Genomic DNA, 24296 nt, shown 5'->3' with positions numbered 1-24296 from the left:
TTGAGGAACCTCCATCTGTTTTCCATAGTGGAAAGTTAAAATCCCACCAACAGTGCACCAGGGTTCCCTCTTCTCCATATCCACAGCAGCACTTGTTGTTTCTTGTCTTTTTGATACTAGCCATTCTGACAAGCGGGAGGTGATAATACTTGGTGGTTTTGAGTTGCATTTCCCTGGTGATTAGTGATGCTGAGCGTCTTTTCATGTACCTGATGCCTTTTTTAGAAAAATGTCTATTCCAATCTTTCCCCCATATCTTTTCTTAGTAGAAAATATGTTAATAATAGAAATTTTTAATAAAATGATTGTTTTATCTACTGTTTCTCATCCACATTAGTGAGAATCTGCCATCCATGTGCTGGGTATATGGCTCTTGTTTGTAAAAACTGGGTTGTGTGAAAATAGTAGAAAATATTCATTTGCCTATGTATGCCTCTATATGCCAAAGAGCTCCAATTACTGAGCCTTTCCTCCGTGCTAATTACTGTGCTATATAAGTTACATATGATAATATGATACTTTGTTTCTCACAATGTGAGGTAAGGATTTCTATCTTTATTTTATAAATGAGAATACTGAGGCTAAGTCAGTGGCGCATGAGAATCTGAACCAGAGTTTATTTCTCTCATTCACTATGCTATAGCACCAAACTCACATCTGCCTTCTTTTCATCTCTTGAGTCCTATATGGCTCATCACCAGGAGGTAAAGCTCTAGTCCTCACCCCAGTGATATAGTGAACACATAAGCAGGTTCCTCTTTCCTGTGTAGCTCAGGGACCCCAGGATCCCAACCAGTTCTCATCAGTTAGGAGGAACCCAGGGGCCCTCACGTCAATGAAATCCTCGCACTAGGCCCTGGGCAGAACCTGAGATTGAAACTATAAATGAGAAGGACACTGGATTCACTCATGAGACTGGGGGGTTGAGACCCAGGTCTATCATACACTAGTTAGGTGACTACAGAAATATCAATTTACCTCTTTGAACCTTTGTTTTTTCATTTGTGAAATGAGGGGGCTGGATTTCATCGATAGCTTTCAAAACTGTATTTTTTTTTTTTTTAAGTGAAGCTCTCTCTTTTTTTCTGAGATCAAGAGTTGGACACTTAACCGACTGAGCCACCCAGGCATCCTGAAAAGTGAAGATCTTTCAGCAAATGAAGTATTATGTTGAAATTCAATAATAAAATAGATACAGATAGAGCAAGGGCTAGATTTGGAGGAGGCATGAGTTCATCTACCTCCTGGGCCTCCTTCTAACCGTCATACTATTTCCAGGGAGCCTCTGAGGCATGTGAGGCCTTATAGAACGTGATTTTCAAACTGTGCACTTGCTCATCTCTAACTTTATCCTGGTTTTCATATTCTATGTTAAAAAATATCTGTAGCCACAAGACAAGGGCATTATTAGAATTATATTAGAAGAGAAATAGGGCCAAGGCTGATAATTCAAAGGAGAGGGGCATTAAATTGTAAAAGATATAATCAAATGACTTGACTGTGGGTAGTCAGGGGCATGTTCTTGATGTTAAGGATCCTGAAACTGGGTACTGGTTTTACGAGTTTGTAGCAATGTAGGAACTGGGCTTTATAATCATCGTTTTTGAAATCTCTTTTATTTTTGTAGTTAGTTTATTTAAATATGAGCATTATTTTAGTCTGACAATGTTATTCCAGTAATTGATTTTGTTTTCTTAAAGGATTCTTGATATTGAGAAATTAACTTTTAATTATTATACGAATATGAGCAAAATATATTCTCCTTTTTAAAAAATGTGCATTTTAGACAAATTGGTTCATCTTCATGTTATTCCAGTAATTGATTTTATTTTCTTAAAGGATTCTTGATATTGAGAAATTAACTTTTAGTTATACAAATAGGATCGAAATATATTTTCTTCTTTAAAAAATGTGCATTTAGACAAATTGGTTCATCTTCATGTTATTCCAGTAATTGATTTTATTTTCTTAAAGGATTCTTGATATTGAGAAATTAACTTTTAGTTATACAAATAGGATCAAAATATATTTTCTTCTTTAAAAAATGTGCATTTAGACAAATTGGTTCATCTTCATGTTATTCCAGTAATTGATTTTATTTTCTTAAAGGATTCTTGATATTGAGAAATTAACTTTTAATTATTATACAAATAGGATCAAAATATTTTTTTCCTTTTTTAAAAATATGAATCTTGGACAAATGGGTTCATCTTCTCTAAAACGTAAAAACTCAGATTGCACTGTTGCACCTCTTGGCTTAAAGACTCTTCCCGTGTCTGTATTAATCTGTTAAACTCAGCCAGTGTCCCCCTGGCCCTGCACGCTGTTCCTGTAATTGACTCTGTCTCACTGGTTTAATTCTGGTGTGTCTGTGGCCACAGAGCCTTTTCACTTACCTGCCTCCGCCTTCTGCTGCTTCTCAATTTTCTCCAGGCGCCCTAGCAAGGAGTCAATTTTCGTTTTGATCTGGGTTAATTCTTTCTTGATTGTCTGGAGCTCATCTGATTTCACTGGAAAGGGAAGAAGGGTAAGAAAGCAACAGAACGTCAGATGTACCATTACTCACGTAGAGCACAACTCACTGGCACCTTTCTCAAGACTGTGTCGAGTCACATAGGATACTTTTCAATCTTATCAGTTTCTCGTTACTTCCAGCGATCCTGGGATGACATTGGCAATTACAGTGATTTTCAGTGACGTGAACATCTGATACTCAATCTTTTCACTGCAAGTTACAAAAAGGGATGGTGTAACCTGGAACTATCTTATCAAACAACTAAGTGATACTAAACTCAGTTTTCGCAAGCAGTAGAGTGACTCTGCCCTGTAAAATGGATTCAGATTGAAGAGCGATAAAATCACGATAGGTATGTTAATACTACTTTGAGGTCTATGTTGTGATACATATTTCAGTCGTTGGTGATATTTGTAATCTAGTTCCCTGGTGATTTGTTGAAACCAGGATATCATGTTTATCCTCTGAAGAAATGTCTTGGACGCTAGAGAACTCTAACAGAACTCTTGCTAAGTCACCGCCCCCCCTCCTTTTTTAAATAAAAAGTGAGGCAATGGGCTGTACATGTCCCTTTTTAAGCTGAGGGGCTGGAGGGAGAAAATTCACCAAAGTTCCCACTGGTATTTTCTACAATAGTGGTTCCCATTCCAAGTTTTTGGTATTTAGCATGGATTCAAAGAAAAACAAGTAGGGATGAACACAAGATGGGCAATTTTTCTTTTTGCCAAGTATGGATGTTAAAAACAATGACAAACATCCTACTATCAATTATAATAATTATCTCATAAAGAAGGGGCTTAGGAAAAGGACAGTCTCCTATTTAAAGGACAACCGTTTAAATGAAGTATATTTGTTTATGAAAAATTCACTATACTGTTCCTATTTTCTCATTTTTTCTGAGAACCATTGGGAAATGTGCCATAACCCACAATAACCAGAGATGGAGGATCTCGAAGCTATCGCTGCAGAACATCTGCATCTGCCTGGAGCTTTCAGTAGGTGGGGTGTCGGGGGTTCATGCTTCAGCAGAGCTGCTTCAAGATCTGGATCACAGATCTTGATGTCAGCCTATTAATCCTTCTCTGTCACTTTTGCCTCAAGTTTATGATGATCTCAGCTTGGATACTCCCCAGCATTTTGGAAGATAATAAGCATTTAGCTGGATTCTTTAGTATTCAGAAACTTTATATCAATACTAAATGCAATCTATATTTGTTTGGAATAGGGCTATTTGTCGACGAAGATATATGATATAATATATATGATAACTTATGCATCAATATACATTCATTGCTCAAAGGAAGAACAGACTTTTTCTCAAGATAAAAATGAGAAAAAAATTTTTTGTTAAAAAATCCGAAATTTTTTTACAAAAAGCAGATTTTTATCTGATGCAACGTAGCTTGCAAAATAAAAACTGCAAGAATCCAGGGCCCTGTGGAGTGTTCCTATTATGAAGAACCAAACTGAAAGTAGAACACAGTCTAAAATAGAGAATTACTCCTTATGTCAATTATTTTAGAGACATCAAAGTGCCATTGTGGAACTGCAGCTAAATTTGAAAAACATCATCTGTCACAATTGCAAATTGATTCCACTTTGAAGAATGATTTTCATTTCCTTTGATGGAAGCACGTCATGTAGTTTTACTTAAACCTATCAAATTTAATAGAAAATATTTTATCTTATAACATTAGATTTCAACGCAGGAGAAATGGGACTGTGGCTGGATAGGATATATTTCTTAGTAAGTAGAGCCACTCCTCAGCTCAGGCATGCAGTTGACTAATTTTAATTTATTTATCTTCCTAAAAAATAAACAAAACCCCCATTTTATAGAAACTACATTTTAAACCACTGGAAATCTGGGCTCACCACATAGGAACTTACCTGTGTCCAGGAAGTCAAGGTTGGCTTTAAGTCTAGACTCGTGTTTAGCACTGTAGGAACACTTTTTATTTTTTTTTTTAAAGATTTTATTTATTTATGTGTGTGAGAGAGAGAGAGAGAGAGGGAGAAGCAGGCTCTCCCCTGAACAGGGAGCCCACTTCAGGGCTCCATTCCAGGATCCTGCGATCCTGACCTGAGTCAAAGGCAGATGCTCAATCAACTGAGAGCCACCCTGGCACCCCTGTAGGGACACCTTTTATGATCAAGTCAGATCATTATAACAATTGGGTTTAATTAGTTAATGGTATTTAAAATTAGAGACAACAAGGATCTGATCTGCATAAGTTCTATTTGCCCTTTCCAGGAAATTTTGAACCAATTTCTAGCCCTTTGCAAATTGCCCATATTCAATCTTGGATTGGCTAGCAACAAGGGCTCATCAAGGTCCTGCAAAGGATGGCTAAAAAATAGTTTTGGCTGGTTCTTGAGCAATTGTGAAAGCTGTTTTCTTACTGCACTTCACTGCTGTCCTTGGGAGAAGGCCTGCCACTTGCCTGGCCTAGTTGGCTATAGTCTTGTTTCTACCTTTCTTCAGTTGGATTCACTATCTACAGATTGGGTATAGTTCTGTGCTACTGTGTCCGGTTTCCAGATGAAATTCCTGGGATGAGCCACCTCTATATCTGATGTGTTTCCTTCTTGAACTCTTCTCTGCCTTTTTCTACTTCTTTTTTGGCTCCTGTTAACAATATCTCTGCTTCACTGTGGATTACATTAATCCCCTGCTCCATCAAAATAGATGTGTCTTTTAGTAGCATAGATTTCTAAACTTAGAACTTAAATTTGTGCAACTTTAATTTCTGATGCTTTTCCAAAAAATAAAAGTGAGTTCAGAATTAAGGAGAGCCTTAGATCTAAAGCTTCCCACTTCATTTTCCTTTCTTTTCACATTTTCTTTCCCCCTGTCCATTCTCTTCCCACTCTTAATTGGGCTTCTGCCCTCAATTTGCCCAACCTATAGCATAGTGCCTTCATAGTAATATTATAAGTAATAAACCGTTCCTATTGAACATTTCCAGAATGTCTCCATTTCTTTTTTTTTAAGATTTTATTTATTTATTCGTGAGAGAGACACACAGGGAGGCAGAGACACAGGCAGAGGGAGAAGCAGGCTCCATGCAGGGAGCCCGACGTGGGACTCGATCCCAGGTCTCCAGGATCAGGCCCTGGGCTGAAGGCGGTGCTAAACCGCTGAGGCCACCCAGGTTGCCTGAATGTCCCCATTTCTGTGGGAAAAAGGCTGGTTACCTGTGCACAAACCAAACTCTATAAACTGAGATCCAGGGCCTGCTCCAAAGTATATTTCCAGCTGTACATTCCATTTCCTCTCAAAGCATGCTCTTCACTTGAACAGAAAAGCTTAGTGCTTAATCAAACAGTGCATGGAAGCAGGTAGATTCTAGTTCACCTTTGTGTCCTTTTGAAGAGTCACTTATAATCACTAAGATTTGAGTTCAACATCTGTAATTTTCATTCTCTACCTCAGAGGTTTGTTATAAAAATGTAATGAGGTAATTCACATAAAGCACTTAGCACCATGCCCAGAACATCATCAAAACCAATAAATGATAGTAGCAGAAGATACTATTTTTGTTACTATTATTATAATTGCTATTATTTTTATTTATAAAAATTTTATTTTAAATTTATTATTTATTATAATTATTTATTTATTCATAAAATTTAATTATAATTTATTTGCATAGTTATGCCAGCAAACACTCTCTCTCCCCCCCAAATATGTCTATCAAAATTCTATATGCCTTTTAGGGGTTCATTTAAGTCTTCCCTCTCCTATGGTTATTGACTAACCCCCTGGAGGGTGTATCTCTCCCCTGTAATTTACTTAATGGCATCTCATATTTACTGGTATATATGTACTATGTATTTTATTATTTAGAATGTCTACTTTTCATACTACATTGTGAGCTTCTTCAGAGTGAAGACCTGATTAGATATTGGTGAATTTCAATTTCAGGAGTCTTGCTTTTGAATGTTTTCTGTGTTTAATAAGCTCCTTCTTCCATTACTGATTGATGAGGCTCCTGATGCTTGCATACCATAAGGTTCTGGGCTTTGAAGTCTGTCCTCCTTAATTAGAAAATTATATTAACTGGTTTAAAAAGAGATCTTACATTAAGTCAGTAAATAGTGAAAACTTTCTGTCTCTCATTATAAACTAGATCCATAAAAATTATTTAAATTCCAGATTAATAAATTATTCTGATCTCTGACAAGACAATATTTCAAAAAGAAGGAATTGTGGGCAGTTATGTGAAGCAAGACATATTAATGAATTTATCCCATCATAGGCTCTCAACAACCAAACTCTTTTGAATGGAGAGAAAACATCCAATTCATTCTATTTCTTCCTTCCTTCCTGCTTGCCTTTTCTTCTTTCCTTATTCCTCCCTTCTTTCCGTCTTCCCTGCCTCCCTCCCTCCCTTTGTCTTTCTTCCTCTTTATCTTTTTTCCCCTCCTCTTTCTTTATCTCATTATTTTTCTCCTTGCATGCTTAACAGAATTCAGCTCAGTGTCTTAAACACAGCAACAAATTAGCAAATTTCAGAAGATCTGTAGGTATGTGTATAAGTAGGTAGGTCACTGGATGCAGTTGCAACCCAACCAACAAATCTTAATTAAAGCTTTGTGTATGTATCAGACACTAAATTGGTATTGACTGTCTAATGGAGAGACAGATAAGCAAACAAGAAGTTCAAGAAGAAAATTAGTATGGAAGCATACCTTTTCTTAATCAGAAGCATTATGATAGAAGAGTAAGAGAAGGACACATACCTTTGGCAGCCACATTTTTGTATTTTTCCCTATTTACACCTCAGTTCTTCAAAATCCAATATCCTCATTTTCCAAGACACATTGCATAGAATATAGTGCCTTTATTTTTATATAGAGTATTAGATCACGAAAGTCAGAAGTATTTTTTACTAAGAATAATATGGAATAATTTTAGTGAACTTGTTGTTACATAGTTGTTATGTACAAGTAACTCAATGTAGACAAGCTAGGGGCTTGGGAAAATTAGGGTCAATTACTGAAGATAACAAATTCTACAATTTAAAATTAATTAATTTGAGAATTTGAGAAAATTGGTTTACTTCCCAATCAGCTCCAAATTATCTTCCCTTGACTCACCTGCTTGCCTTTCTAATTATCTTAAGCTCTAGTCACAATTGTTCATTGTTCTTTTATGTGTCTTGTGTTTCCAGACATCTATACCTGTGTTTCTGTTGTTTTTATTTGTCTGTCCTACACTCTCATTTCCTCCACGTGGTAAGTGCCATTTAATTTCTAAATACTCAGCTCAAATGTTGCCTACAGAGTAAAGTCATCCTCAAACCTTGATCCTCTTATTTAAAAAGCTCATCCTCTTTGTACTCATATTTCTTTCAAATGATACTTTAAAAGATCCTTTCTTTAAATATCTCTCTCCATGCCAAGAGCAGGAACTGCTCTCATTTTTGACTCAAGTATCTAACATATTTATTCAACAATATTCATGAAGATCTGTTATTGCTGGGCTCCTTCCCAAGAGCTGGAGATATATTCATAAACAAGAGAGACAAAGTCTCTGAAATGATGGAACATCCATCTAGCAGTGGAAGAAGACAACAAATAAATAGGGAAGACCTGGCTAGGGAGTAACATTTGTCAATATATGTACAATGATAAGAGAAAGTTTCACTGATAAGGTGATATTTGAGCAAAAATCTCAATAAGAGGAGGCAACATGTCATGTGCATATCAAAGGGTAGTGAGAGGAATGCCTGGGTGGCTCAGCGGTTGAGCATCTGCCTTTTGGCTCAGGGCATGATCCCTGGTTCCAGAATCTGGGATCGAGTCCCACATTGGGTTCCATGAGGAGCCTGCTTCTCCCTCTGCCTATGTCTCTGCTCTCTTTGTGTCTCTCATGAATAAATAAATCTTAAAAAAAAAACAAACAAAAAAGAAACCCCAAAGTGTAGTGAGATGGGATACTATATAAGGCTGAGGAATGATAAATGCAAAGGCCTGACATAGGAGTAGACAAAGTATGTTTTAGAGACAGCCAAGAGGGCAATGTGGCTAGAGTGGAAGGGGCAAGTGGGAGAAGAATACAAGAAGTCAAGAGGTAAGGTGGAGAGTGGAGAAGAGGGAAAAGGGATATGGAGAAGATTATAGAGAGTCTTGTTAGCCAAATAAATATCATGGGTTTTATTCTGAGTAATATAGAGGCAACATTAACAATTTAGCATTTTTTGGATGCATTTAAATTTTTTTTTTAAACTCATGTATAAGTAACATACAGTGTTATGTTAGGTTCAGGTATACAATATAGTGATTCAAGAATTTTATGCAGTACTCAGTGCTCATCACAAGTGTCCTCTTCGTCCCTTTAGCTATTCCACCCATTCCCCCACTCACTCCCCTCTGGTAACCACCTGTTTGTTCTCCAGATTTAAGAGTCTGGACAGCCACATGAAAAGGAATGCAACTGGACCACTTTCTTAAACCACACACAAAAATAAATTCAAAATGAATGAAAGACCTAAATGTGAGATAAGAAATCATCAAAATCCTAGAGGAGAATATAGGCAGCTACCTCTTTGACCTCAGCCAGAGGAACTTCTTACTAGACATGTCTCCAGAGGCAAGGGGAACAAAAGAAAAAATGAACTACTGAGTCTCCATCAAGATAAAAAGCTTCTGCACAGCAAAGGAAATAGTCAACGAAACTAAAAGGCATCTGACAGAATGAGACAAGATATTTGCACATCACATATCTGCTAAAGCATTGGTATCCAAAATCTATAAAGAACTTATAAAACTCAACACCCCAAAAAACAAATAATCCAGTTAAAAAGGGGCAGGAGACATGAACAGACATTTTTCCAAAGAAAGCATAAAGATGGCCAACAGTCACAGGGAAGAATGCTCAACATCACTCATTATCAGGGAAATACAAATAAAAGCCATGAGAACATACCACCTCACACCGTCAGAACGGCTAAAGTTAACAACACAGGAAACAAGAGATGTTGGTGAGGATGTGGGAGAAAGGGGAACCTTCTTACAGTGTTGGTAAGGAATATAAACTGGTGCAACCATTCTGGGAAACAACATGGAGTTTCCTCAAAAAGTTAAAAAATAGAACTATCCTCTGATCTAGCAATTGTACTACTAGTTATTTGCCTAAAGGATCACTGATTTGAAGGGATACATGTACCCCGATATTTACAGCAGCACTGTCAACAATAGTCAAATTTACAGAAAGAGCCCAAATGTCCACAGCTGATGAATGGGAAAAAAAAAAAAAAAAAGATGTCACACACATACACACACACACACTGAAATGTTACTTAGCCATCAAAAAGAATTAAATCTTGTCATTTGCAGTGATATGGATGGAGGTAGAAGAGTATTATGCTAAGCAAAATAAGTTAGTCAAAGAAAAACAAATACCATATGATTTCATTCACATGTGGAATTTAAGAAACAAAATGGATGAATGTAGGGGGAAGAAAAAAGGCAAACTAGAAGACAGACTCTTAACTATAGAGAACAAACAGGGATGCTGGAGGGAAATGGGTAGAGGATGGTCTAAATGGGTGATGAGTATTAAGAAGGACGCTTGTGATGAGCACTGGGTGTTGTTTTTAAGTTAAGAATCACTCAATTCTACTCCTGAAACTAATATTACATTGTAGGTAAACTAACTAGAATTTAAACAAAAACTTGAGACAAAAATAATACTGTATTCAAAAGAAAAATGCCTTTTTCTCTTTTGATTTAGATAGATTTTACAACAAAAAACTGCAAAAGAAAATTACAGACAAAGGAAAACAAACTGTCATAACAAAAAATATTTGGTTGTCAGCTGATGACACTTTACTTTTCTATGGGTGATTATAGGGAGGGAATTTAGAATTATTATTCAAGATTAGCAAAGTGATAAATGAATAAAAATAAAGTTCCTAGACTATATTACTTTAGCTTGCTTTTAGACAAGCACAATTCTACAGAAACTAGGAGTCAGTTTACATCATACAGATAATCTTAAATATTTTTCCAAAGCCATCACTGTAGTTAGTATTTTACTCAGGAAAAAAAGAAAGAAGCCACATTAAATCATTTCAGACTTGCTTTCTCTAAAGAGTTCATTGATTTGCTGATAAATGTTATTACATTCTGATACAGTCAACAAGATAAAGTTTGTGCTTTTTCCTGCGAGATGAGATATAATCCCAAAAGGAAATTAGGCATACAAGATGATACCATCTGTTTATATCAAAAAATGTGTGCATATCTGATTTATGTGGTGAAAAATATTTCAATTTATTTTAGTCACCTGTGGGTCAAGTCTATTCAGGGACAAATACAGAATCTTCAGCTACCTGTCTCGATCAGTGGTTTTTTAACAGAGGGTAATACCTTGCATGGGATATTTACAATGAATGTTTAGAGTCATTTTTGATTATCACAATTTACAGAGGGTGGTGTTACTGCATCTGGTGGGCATATGGTCTGCTAAACATCATACAACATACAGGATAGCCCCCTATACCATACCAAAGAATTATCTGATTAAAAATGTCAATAGCGTCAAGCCTTAGAAACCCTGATCTAAATAATTATATACCCTCTTTGACCAATACCGTGCTTCTTAGGAATTATTTAGAAAATTTAAAAATGTTTGTGACCATGTGGACTTCAACAATAATTCCATTAATTTGTTTCTCTTTTTATTTATTTCCCCCAGCCTTTGATAAATTATTTAAATATTAAAAATAGAGGAATAAACATAATTTGCATAGAATTTAATTTATCAACCATTTTTACATTTACTACTTCACCAGTAGAGAATCTTACAATGTACATGATATTCTCAAAGTCGTATAATGACTTTGTGTAATGTAATAATCTGAACGTGCAGCGTTCAGGTTCAAACCCAGGTCTTTTGACTATGAATTCTGCACTCTTTATGGATCCATGCAAATTTATTTATTTATTGATTGATTGATTGATTGATTGATTTATAGATTTATTTACAGATTTATTCATGAGAAACACACACACACACACACACACACACAGAGGCAGAGACACAGGCAGAGGGAGAAGCAGGCTCCATGCAGGGAGCCCGACGTGGGACTCGATCCAGGGTCTCCAGGATCACACCCTGGGCTGCAGGCGGTGCCAAACTGCTGCGCCACCGGGGCTGCCCCATGCAACTTTATTTAATGTGAAAAATATGACTGTCAGTTTAGCTCTTTCCTTCATTATGCATTAAGGAATTATATTATTTTTAATTCAGTCACATCTAGAAAAACTGACGACCATCTATTTCCATAAAATAGATTTTAAGAAATCTTTATCATTATCACTTCAATTTGTCTACTTCAGCCCGTTTGTCCCTTTCCTCTTATTCACATATTTTAAGCTAGTTTAATTTGCCAACTTTGTAAATTGTTTTCAAAAGTCAGACTTTAAAACATTTTGCTAAAATAAGTTGGAGCAATTTGTGCAATTCTCTACTTATATGTGTCAATATAGTTTGACAATTACCACAGCCATGGATGGAATTTCCTAGAAAACAAGAATTGCATGTATGTACATATGAGTGTATTCATAATACCTATGCCTACATACATCTACACTAATTCTTTCTATATATTTTTCAAAAGAGAAAATGAAATGGAAAATGAATGCATTATTTTACTCAATAACTATTACTCAAATACCTGCTGTAGGAATCTATGCATCCAGCATATCATTACCAGCTGTACATATACTATCTTAATTAATCTTTATGATAAATATACAAAATAGATAATATTAAAATTGTTTTCTGGATTGGAACAGTGAATGTTGGAGAAGTTAAATAATGTGTTTAAGACTGTCTAGCAATACGTCTAGTCCTTAAACCCTTACCCTAAGGCTAACCCCAAACCTAACACTCATGTGTGTGTGGGGGGGTCTCTGAACTGCAGGATACCAGGCACATACCCTTACCCCAATCCTAAACCTAACCCTAATATCGGCCCTAATCTAAGCCCTAACCCTAGATCTGAGGGGAAAAAAGGAAGATGAGGTGTGTGTTTGTGTGTGTGTGTATACAGAGAGAGAGAGAGAGAGAGAGAGAGAGAAGGTGAAATGTACCTATCCCCAATCGCTTGATATGGAAGTTATCTCCCACTTTTTGTTTTCCCCCACCAGATTGTAAGAACCTGAAACTGTCTATTTCATTTACGGAATATTAGTTTGGCAGGTATGTAGTCATGTAGTAGGTGCTGATGAATTGAACGTATGTCAACACTGTGGGCAAACACAAGTAAAATTTGTTTTCATGAGGCTAGAGGGATGTGAAGATATTCATGAAAGAATGGGTTCTTGAACTGTGACTGGAAGGATGATTTGAATTTCAGCAAGCAAAAGAGATCTTCTAAGTAAAGGAAGTAGCAAATTTTGAATTCCAGAGCTTGAAAAGGAGCTTCAGCATCCTGGCTTCTCCTAGACCTGGGAATATAGGCCAGAATTTGTCCCTTTGTTTTACTAACTCAAAATTCCAGAACTAATTTTCTCTGAGTTGTAGCATTTCTAAAGATGTAGTTCATAGTCAATGATGAAATATGTGAAAAATGAAAAGTAAAATGTGAAAGGCAAAAATAATATTGGTGACAAATATTCCACAAATGTTTTAAGAGTATACTTAGTATACTTCATGCCATACAAAGGTAACTTGAAGAATAAATCTGTAATCTAACATGGAGAGAATAGATGTGCATACAAACAACTGTAACATGAAGCCAAGGGCGTAAGTCCCATAATGGGAAGATAAGCCGCTGGTTTGGCTTAATGATGATGTCCTTGTAGCATAGATGGGTCCAAATTTGTTTCATGTGAGTGGTATTACCTGAGCTGGACCTCGAGAACCAGGTAAAATCTTTAATAATGCTTATCTATGTATAAGATAGATAACACAGTTGATAACACATTTCTTGAGATAAGGGAAGGGTTTTCAGGTGGAGATATATGAGTATGAGTTTAAAAGCATTTAAATAAGAGTTCAATTAAGCTAGTGGAAGGGTGGAGAGAACCCGAAAATGGAAGTACCAGATCTGATATATCTTAAAGAGTCACTGAAGAGTTTCAATTCTTACTAGGTAATGAGTAGCAGTTTTGAGTTTTGAGTGAGGAATTGACAAAGTATTTCATTTTGAATAATCCTGCAATTTGGCATGGAATTAATGAGATTGGGGAAGAGCAAAGAGCCAAAAAAAAAAAAAAAAACTAGTCAAGAGACCCCAAGTGGTCAAAGCTCTGCTTGTCAGCACATGATCTAGGGAAAAGCAGCAGCAGAAGCAGCAGAGGTAAAAATTGTTATTAAGATTTTTTTGATAGGATTTAATGCTCACAAACTTTTATAATCCCACAGTGGAAAGATTAGATCCTTTCTGGAACTTTTAGAGGAGCACAAAGAAAAACATAACTTGTATAGAAGAACTGAGAAAACGATCTCAAATGCTCACACGCTATATTGGTATTAGGATTTTATCAAATATTTTGCTATTGGACTTTTTTTCTGGTTATATTAATGAGCCACTTTAATATCTAGTGAAACAAGCCAAGAAAAGATGCTCACAAATGTATTTATTTATGATAAATACATTATAATTATTTTGGTTGGGCTGTTTTGTATCTAAATATTAGGTTGTGATGTTAACAGGGATTTATTACTCTGTTTATACAAAGTGCTAGTCAGTGTTCAGACAGTAAAGCCATGTGCATCCGAGAAATTCGGTTGTGTTTACCAAGATGAGCTAAATGGGCCTGACTCTCTCCTAAATTAATTACTGAACTAAGTAATATCCAAAAATTTGGCTCTTAAAATAAGAAATCGTTAAAGGATATGCCAAGATCTCCATACTTTGTTTAGGTTTCATATGCATATTATATCCATATTTTGGGTTGAATTCTATGCCCTGCAGTATTTATATGTTGGAGTCCTAACTCCTGATGCATCAGAATGAAACTGTATTTGTGGATGGGGCCTTTGAAGAGGTAATCAAGTTAAAACAAGGTCACTAGATCCAATATTCTCTACTCCAATATGACTAGTGTACTTAGAGAAGGAAATTCGGACACACACACACACACACGCACAGAAGGAAGATGATGGGAAGACAGAGAAAAGATGGCCATCTACAAGCCAGGGCGAGAGGGCTCATGTAGCACCTGCCCTTAAAGCCCCTGAAGAAACACACACAACTTGATTTCCAACTTCCAGAACCCAAACTGTGAGAATATTGATTTCTGCTCTCTAAGCCACCCAGATTATGGTGTTTCACTGTGAGAGCCCTAGCAAACAAATATAGCCATCATATAGATTTCTTAAACTATTTTTTTTGGTCAGGTAGCACTTTGCTGAGGGTCTTTTCCCTCAAGCAGGGGATGAAATTCAAACCCTTCAATATTCTCTAAAGGGGCACCTGGGTGGCTCAGTGGCTGAGCGTCTGCCTTGGGCATAGGTCGTGCTCCTGGGGTTCTGGGATCAAGTCCTGCATCAGGCTCCCTGTGGGGACCCTGCTTCTCCCTCTGCCTCTCTCTGTGTCTTTCATGAATAAATAAATAAAATCTTTAAAAAAAAAAAAACATTCCCTACAATTTTCCATTGTCCTGTTACCCACCTTTATCTTTTGCTCTGCCTAATTATAATATCCTGTTTCTTAACTGACACATCCAGCAATAACTTTTTGCTTTAGGTAATATTAATAATAATAAATAATACTGATATTATTATTATTGCTATGATAGCTTATTATTAAGACTTTTAGAACATGAGACACCATTCTAAGAGCTTTATCTGTGTTGGCTCATTCAATCCTCACAAAAACTTTATGGAGAAGGCAATAAGATTATCATTCTTATTTCCAAACCAAGGTACTGCAAACAAAGCATCTTGCCCCAAAACACACAGCTAGTAAATGGCAGAGCCGCTGTTGGATTCCAGTTAAAGCAATTCCATATCTCATCCCCTTAACTACTGTACTCTGCTGTAATAACAACAACAACCAATAATAATAAACCTTCCTGAACATTGACTGACAAGACTTGCCTAAGACTTTACAAGCATAAGTAATTTAATTCCCACAACAACCTAGTTCATATATGATATTGTTATTTCCATTTTCCAGAGAGAAAACAGAGGTACAGGGATTAAAGGATTTTCCTGAGGCTGAAAGTGAGTATGTCATCTAACGCGGGTTTCACCCAAAGCAGTCTGACAGCAAGGCCTCTGCTCATCTCCACCGAGGTACTGTTGTTCTTGGAAAGTAGGAGTCTGTCTCATTCTATCTTTTCAAATCCACTTATCCTTCTAAACCTAACTCAATATCTTCTAGTAAGCTTTCTTTAAATCCTCTGGCCAACAGTAATTTCTTTCCTTAAACCTAAAAACAGAATATATATTTTGGCCTAGATAGTGGATAGATGGGAATGTTTAATGATATTTTGCTGGGTATTTAACATTCTGTCTCTGGTTGATGCTTTGTCTCCATATTTAAGTAACACGCTTTTGAAGGAGTAAAAAAACATCCCAACACAACACTTCCTTAGTCTTGGGGATAAGTTCTTAACAATTATTTCTTAAATTGTGTTGAATTGTCTTTAACTTCCTATTAGGTATTTCAGGGCTTTTGTGTTAGTCCATCACCTATCCTAGTCATCAAAAGTACATTGACAGGACCCCAAAGACATCAAAATTTACTAGGATTTTTCTTGTTAGTAAAAAAAAAAAAAAAAATAGGGAGTCTGGTGGCTCAGTCAGTTAAGTAGTTGATTCTTGATTTTGGCTCAGGTCATGATCTCTCAGAGTTGTGAAATCGAGCCCCAGGTCAGGCTCCATGTTGGGTGCGGAGTCTGCTTATGATTCTCACTCCCTGTCTCTCTGCCTTCCCCCCTCTTGCTTCCATGTGCATGTATTCTCTTAAAAAAATAAATAAAATATTTTTTAAAAATGATTTTCCTTGTTAGACATTAGAATTTAAATTACTTAAAAATGGATTTAATATTTTTTTCAGAGGGCATTCATTTTCCCACTAAGAAACTAGAACCTAAAGCTCATAAGTATTCATGTCTACTCTTTTGCAAAATGCTTATTAGCAACATCACATCTCGTTTATCTTATGATTCTATGGGACAGGACAAATTGATTACAATAGTTGGGAGATACTTTCCAAGACCCCCAGTGGATGCTTGAAACTGCAGATAGTACTAAACCCTATTCTACTATATTTTTCCATACACATTCATATTTTTTTACATTCATATCTTTGATAAAGCCTAATTTGTAAATTAGGTAGAGTAAGAGGTTAACAAATAAAACAATTTTAACAATATTCTTTAATAAAATTATGTGAATGTGATTTCTCTCTCTGAAAATATCTTATTGTACTGCACTCATCCTTCTTATGATGATGTGAGAAGACAAAATGCCCACGTGAGAGATGAAGTGAGAGCAATGATGTAGGTGCTATGATGTAATGTTAGGCTACTATTGATATATCATCAGAAGGAGGAGCATCTGCTTCTGCACCCTGGTTGGCCAAGAGTAACAAAATGGAAAGCCAAACTACAGATAAGTGGGGGGCAATTGTGTAGTTTTAGTTCAAGTTGATTTGCAAAGGGACAAATACCTAGCGGTAATTTAATTTTTTAAAGGAGAAATCCATCTTAAACACTTAGTATTCCACTTTGGCAAACTATAGTGTTAATATATTTTTTCTTTATATGATTTTTCTCCACAGCAGAATTCAGTCATATTAAATTTCTGAAATAAGAAGTGACAAATGGTCCAAGCTATAATATTAATTTCCTCTTCTGTACTTGCCACGTCATTAAATACTAGGAAACAACTATTAATAAAAGAGCAAGATGAACCTCAGTAAATATTCATTCACTTAAGCCTATATTAACATAGTATATTTTACATTTCACTAGAATTTTTCATTTGTGATTTTTTTTTTTCATTTGTGATTTAAATTGGAAAATTATTGCTATTCCCAGGCAATAGGCTAATTATAAAAGTACTATTAAATAATGAATATTTATATATACACACATATATGTGTATATAAAATATAGCCTGCCTATATGATTTTATAAAATGTATAATTGTGATTCTAGTTTTGGTTGCTAGTGGATTATATATAAATATTGTTTAGATTTATATTTCACTAACACAAAACTAATCTACAGTTAATTTTTACGAATTGAGCCTCTGAAAGTATAAATGATATGAAACATACATAGAATACTTGTTTTCTGTTGTCAGTCTTTCTACACTAATAATTTTGTTAAAATTAATGTAACTTGAGAATTACAAATAAATTACAAATAATAAATAATTTGAGAATTACAAATAATATAAATTTCAAATAATTATTTTACTGGATGGTTCTCACAAAATATTTTCATCCCATAATTTTTCTAATATCTCTACTATTTATCCTGGCTTCATCTCTCCAGAGTAACAAACATACTCTGGAATGCACACTTCCAAATGATTGCTGATAGAAAATAAACACTAAATTTATTTCAAGACATCTTTGGTTTATATTAAGAAGTCTAGCTTCGCTTAGTCTTCCCTGAAGACTATCACATCTGTCACACAAAACCAGGAAGAGAAGACCAAATTAAACTATTGGTTCCATCACTGGATTTAAGAATAGATTCTTATTAAGGCACTTGGGCGGCTCAGTGGGTTAAGGGTCACCCTCTTGGTTTCCATTCAGGTCATGATCTCAGGGTTGTAAAATCAAGTTCCATGTTGAACCCTGAATTGAACCCAGTTGAGCCCCTACCCCCCCTCCAGTCCCTAATTGGGCTCCGCGCTCTGCTGAGTCCGTTTGGGATGTTTTTCTCCTTCCCTCTTCCTCTCTCTCTGCTCCTCTTTGTGCTCATGTGTGCATTCTCATTCTCTCTCTCTCTCTCAAATAAATAAATCTTAAAAAATAGATTCTTATCTTTTTTTAAAAGATTGTATTTATTCATTTGAGAAAAATAGAGAGCTAGAGAGAGCACAAGCAGGGGGAGAGGCAGAGGGAAAGGGAGAAGCAGGCTCTCTGCTGAGGAGGGACCCTGATGAGAAGCTCAATCCCACGACCCTGGGATCATGACCTGAGCTGAAGGCAGATGTGTAGCCATCTGAGCCACCCAGGTGCCCCAGATCATTATCTTACATGCAGTCCAGTAACAAACAAAATAAAGCTAGTTTGGATTATTTTTTCCAAGTAGCTGACTTTAGAGATTTGCTTTTCTATAAATATCCTTTCAGTATTTATTTATTCCAATGTAAGAAGGAAAGTCATTAGATTTTTCAATACTTGGAGATTAATGAGTGATAGATACATGAGTATAGTCTATGTGTGGCAGACACAACTTCCAAAAAAGAATATTAATTAATTCTAAAATAAAATTAATAAATTACAGCTGACATGGAAACTGGAAGAACATTCATATATACCTAAGGCCTCATATCTCCTGAAAGGAGGTAGAGGTATGGGAACACAGCATTTGTACATGTGGAGGGTACTAAATACACAGGTGGTTTGGAAAAGAACTTACTTGCCTCTACCAGAAGGCAGAGAACAATGTTGCTGATCCCTGGGTTGCTGGGAGAGCAGGAAGGGGCTCCAGTAAATTCTCTTAGGGTGAACAGAACTATACCTAGCACCTTGCAATATATAATCCTTGGAGAATCTGAAGGTCCCTTTGACTCCAGAGGCATTTCCTGAGGGGAGATGCATTCTTAGGGGTAGACAGCTTATCTCAATTTACACCTGAGAACAAAGAAGTCTTCTCAACATGTCAAAAGAGAGGTCCAGGACAGCTACCAGTCAATTTTATAAAAAATTCTATTGGCTCTTAGTTTATCACTGCCCAAGAGACAAAAACAGCTTCACATGCACCGATGTTGAGGAGTTATACAAGAAAGCAAACAATTAAGAGAGCACATCTTTTTGTAGGAGAGAAATGAGGCAAACAACTAGAATAGGTGAATACCGCAGATGCAAAACCAATATTAGAAAATGTTAATTAAAATGCCACGATGACCCTTAAACAAAAACACCCGATTTATGATAGCTCCACTTATGATTTTTAAATTTTATGATGGTGCAAAAGCTACATACATTTAGTAGAAACTGTACTTTGAAATTTGGTCTTTTCCAGAGGTAGTAATATACAGTATGATACTCTCTCCTGATGAAGGACAATGACAGTCAACCAGAGCCCCCAGTTGGCCATGTTTTCATGAGGGTAAACAACTGATATACTTACAACTATTCTGTACCCATACAATCATTCTGTTTTTACTTATACTCATATAATTTAATATTCACTAAATTATTTTTTAAATTGAATTAAATTACTATTTAATGAATACTAAATTACATGAGATTTTCAACACTTGATTATAAACAGGCCTTGTGTTAGATGATTTTGCCCAACTGTAGGCTAATGTAAGTGTTCTAAGCACATTTAAGGTAAGCTAGGCTAAGCTATGATCAGTAGGTTTCTACTTATGATATTTTCAATTTTCTATGGGTTAATCACTGGAAGTAATGTGATATTAGAATATTTTAAAATGTTGAAATAATGTACTAAGGATATTAGGGAGAAAAGAAACATAATTCAAAAATTCTAGATCCAGCCAAAATATGCATATATGAGGGAAACATAAAGACTCTTTTGGACATGTATAGGTTCAGAAATTATGTAATTAATTTACCCAAGAAAATTATTTAAGAAGCAACATAAAAACTATGAATTAAGGAAGAATATATGTAAATAATAAGTTTTATAAAATTTTAAATTGAGTCCTATTGGATAATAATAACGATAGATACTGGGAGTTGGCAAATAAGCAATAGGTACAGAATATTTGAAAAGAAAATATGTATAAAATATAAATATGTAACAGAAGCCCGGAACTAAAACTCTAATATTCATGTATAAAACCTGAACTTTTTGGTGTGGCAAGGGGTATAGAGGTAAGGTGGCTGATGTAGAGACAGGGATAAAGTAAAAGCTTTCAAAAGTTCATGTCTTGGTTGAGAGAATAGCTAGTTTTTGATTGTAAGAGATTAATAGGTAAGTATAGATTTATCTGTAACTGTTTAATACATTAATATAATCACCCATGAAATAGAGAGGCCTAGTAGCATATCCAAATTAAGGTAGTTATGGCAGAAGAGATAGGAATTAAAAAAAAATTAATTAAGCAAGCACAAGGAAAAATAAAAAAGAGAAAACAATAAATTATATACTTGAAATAAGGACGGAAGGAATATAATCCAATATATTAGTCATTAAATGTAAAATAATCAAATTTCCCTACAAAAAACACAGAGTTTCTTATTGCTTTCAAAAACAAAATCCAGATATATGTTGTTTTCAGGACATAGACAAAAATAAAGTGACACTGTGGGATACCTGAGTGGTGCAGTTGGCTGAGCATCTGACTCTTGATTTCAGCTCAGTCATGATCTCAGGGTCATGACATCAAGCCCCATGTTGGGCTCTGTGCTGGGTGTGGAGCCTGCTTAAGATTCTCTCTCTTTCTCTCTCTCCTTCTACCCCTCCCCCTTCTCTCTCTCTCCCTCCCTCCCTCCCAAATAAATAAATAAATAAATAAAATGACAGTGTTATGGGTTGAAATATGTTCACCTAAAAGATTTGTTGAAGTACTTGTGAATGTGACCTTATTTGGAAATAAATCTCTGCAGATATATTCAAGATGAAGTCATTCAAGGTAAGCCCCAATCCAATGTAACTAGAGTCCTTTTAAGAAGAGAAAAGACACAGACACAAAGACTGAGAGAAAAGCACCTAAAGACACTCTAAGCAGGGATTGAAATGGTGTTGTCTGCAAACCAAGGAGTGCCAAGGACAGCCAGCAGACCAGAAACTAAGAGAAAGGAATGGAACAGATTTGTCCTCTAGAATTTCCAGAGACAGTGCACAGTTCTGCCGACACTTTGATTTTGGACTCCTAGGCTCCAAATACCCGAGTTTTAAACCACTCAGTTCATGATAATTTACTATATCTGCCCTGGGAAACTAACACATATAAAAAGATCAAAGAGCAAATGGATATATGAGGGAAATGTGAACCAACACATAGGCTTATCAGTAAAGGATCAAAGTATTAGACACAGCAGAAGTCAAAGTTAAAAATAGCAAATGGGATATTATATAAATGTAAAAATTACAATTCTCCAAAAGGTTACAGTCAGTATTGAAAAGGCCACAGACTCAGGAGTTTATACTCTGGAACCAGATGCTCTAGAACCTGGCTACAGTTCCTCGCTCTGTTATTGAATGGCTCTGTGACTTTAGAGATACTACTTAACTTTTCTTTGCCTCATTTTCCATATCTATAAAATGAGAATTATAATAACACTTCATTTATAGGGTAGTTATAAGGAATAAATGAATTTATATATGTAAAATATTATAAAATGAATTAATATCTATAAATGAAGACATATATTAATGCATGATTGAAATAATAGCTGTCATAGAGTAAACACCAAGAGTGTCTACTATTATTCTTTCCCCTATTATTAATATAAAACACTGTATAAAAACTATTCAAGCCACGTGGGATATATAACCAAACCTCAAGAAAAGAAAAACTTTATAAAGTCACTATCGTTGTAGAGGACTTTTAGGTAATCACTTTCAGAATTTGGCATAATTTTCCACAAAAGAGCAAGTTGACAGAGGACTGTGTAATACAATCAACAAGGTAAAACACATACTCTGTTCTCTATGAAAAGCAGAAAATATATTCTGTTTTTCATTTAGAAAATCTGATTATTATGGAGCCAAAAGAAACCCTCAATAATATCCTCAAAAAAAGATTTTTTTATAGTCCCTATTCTCTCTCCATGATCCGAGAAAATTAGAAATCAAAAAATAAAAGGGCCCAAACAATGTAACCATTGTTTTGTTTTAAATAGTAAAAGATATTTACTTTCAAATAACTTCTAGAGAGTACTACTTTTCTCTGCAATAGCGTGGTATATGACTGTCACATGGCTGAGTCCTACTCAGTTGCACTTGCCCCAGAATGGCCACCGACCAGTGGTTCATAACGAGGTGGTACTATCTCCTATGGGAAGATTTAGAAATGTACAACACTATGTACAGTTGTTACAAAGACCGAGGAATGCTACTGACATTTAGGGTTTGGGGGTGAAGAATGCTAAAGTTCTACAAAGCCCAGAATACTCTTATACAATATAGAACTTCCATGGTCAAAGTGCCAATAAAGCTCCCATTTTCAAACATTGTTTTAACGGGGACGACAGGGCAAAGACCACAGATGCTTAAGATATTTCCATTTGAAATTAAGTTAGTATCGCCATGGTAAAAAAGTCTTCTCTAAAACTAGCAGGCAATTCAGTGTTCAATTTTTCACAGCAAGAACCAAATTCAAGAACTTTCTTTGCTTTTGACAATAATCTGAGAGCATATGAGACTCTTCAGAGATTGCTGCAGAAAGTAATTTTCTTTTATTACTAAGACTCAAAAAGGGAATTCATATTTATCCACAGAATAGATAGATAAATGGATAAATAAGTACACAGGGAACTGTAAATCAATTTAATTTGCTATTTGGCTAAGTCAAATTCTGAGCAAACCAAACTTGGGTCATTTACCAGAAGCATCAGTGCTTTTGGCAACTATGTTTTGGCACATTCTTATGTGAAATCAAAATATTGTAATAGTGTTCTTTCCTAGTATTTCTTATGGTACTAAGGTAATGTTCTATTGTAGATAGCATGTGGGGATGAAAATAAAGAGACATGGGTTCTAGTCTTGGCTAGGTGACCTTATCTGTGTTTACTCACCAATTTAAAATTGGGATAATAGTTTGCCTCGTTGGTCTTAAAAGGGGGATGCAGAGTAACCGTAAAGTCCCTACAACGGCCTGCCCAATTGGCTACTCTGGAACTTGCTCTCCCTCTACTCTTTGACCTTATTTCCAGCTACATCTTCCCTCCCTTCCTCTGCTGCAGCCACACTGGCTTCCTGGTTGGTCCTTGACTATTAACCTAAGGTCTCAGCACTGACCATTCCCCTCCCAGAATGTTCTGTCCCTGAGAGCTTCAGGCTCACTCTCTCACTTCCCTCCTTCCATCAAGTCTCTGTTCTAATGCTACTTTCATCAGAGAGAGGTAAGCTATATACCATCCTATGAAACTTTCTCTTTTGCTTTATTCTTTGATATAGGGATGATCTACTGTGTAACATCTCATATTCTAACGTATTTCCTTATTGTCTGTCTCTTCTCTGCTGCAAAGTAATCTCAAAGAATGCGAGAAAATTTTCTTTTCCTAATGGATGATATTCTAATAAATTAGTTTTTCTGAATCCCTCTCTCTAAAAATTTAGCGATGTCTTTAGTTGGAAAGTTTATATCTCTACTTTAATGTGAAGTGACGTTAATATTTTATTTTTATGGCATAATATATACTTTCAGACACATAACCAAGAGTGATTTAGAGTAGTATGGGAAGTCACATTTTTCACATCTCTATTATGTCATTTGCCTATCTTAATTATCTCAGTGCTCAAATAGTCAAAGTATGCACTAATTTTGCACACTATTTCCTTGAAAAGATTGTATGTGCACTCTCTTTGGAAGTGATTTTTTTTTTCTTCCCTAAAAGCAACATGTTGTATTTCACAACTTAAACATGTTACAAGCCAGGTGGGCCAAGAAGCATGTTACTTGCTCTGATAAAAGTTTTGTAATTGGTCC

At 35.6% G+C, this 24296-nt stretch overlaps 1 protein-coding gene across 18 annotated transcripts in view; it reads right to left on the bottom strand.

The window, feature by feature from the left end:
• RALYL (RALY RNA binding protein like) overlaps positions 1-24296 on the bottom strand; it is a 712238-nt gene that overhangs the window by 51640 nt on the left and 636302 nt on the right. For all 18 annotated transcript variants that reach the window (XR_007407139.1, XM_025433661.3, XM_025433659.3 and 15 more), the window contains one exon: positions 2397-2510. Coding sequence is in view for 17 of the 18 variants with exons in the window: in XM_025433661.3 (XP_025289446.1) it covers positions 2397-2510 (114 nt within the window). In the remaining variant the exon portion in view is untranslated. The remainder of the gene's footprint in view (positions 1-2396; positions 2511-24296) is intronic.

Source organism: Canis lupus, chromosome 29 (genome assembly GCF_003254725.2).
Source record: "Canis lupus dingo isolate Sandy chromosome 29, ASM325472v2, whole genome shotgun sequence".
In the NCBI taxonomy this organism is placed as follows: domain Eukaryota; kingdom Metazoa; phylum Chordata; class Mammalia; order Carnivora; family Canidae; genus Canis; species Canis lupus.
Note: the sequence above shows the minus strand (reverse complement) of the source record. Positions and strands in the feature narration are given on the sequence as shown.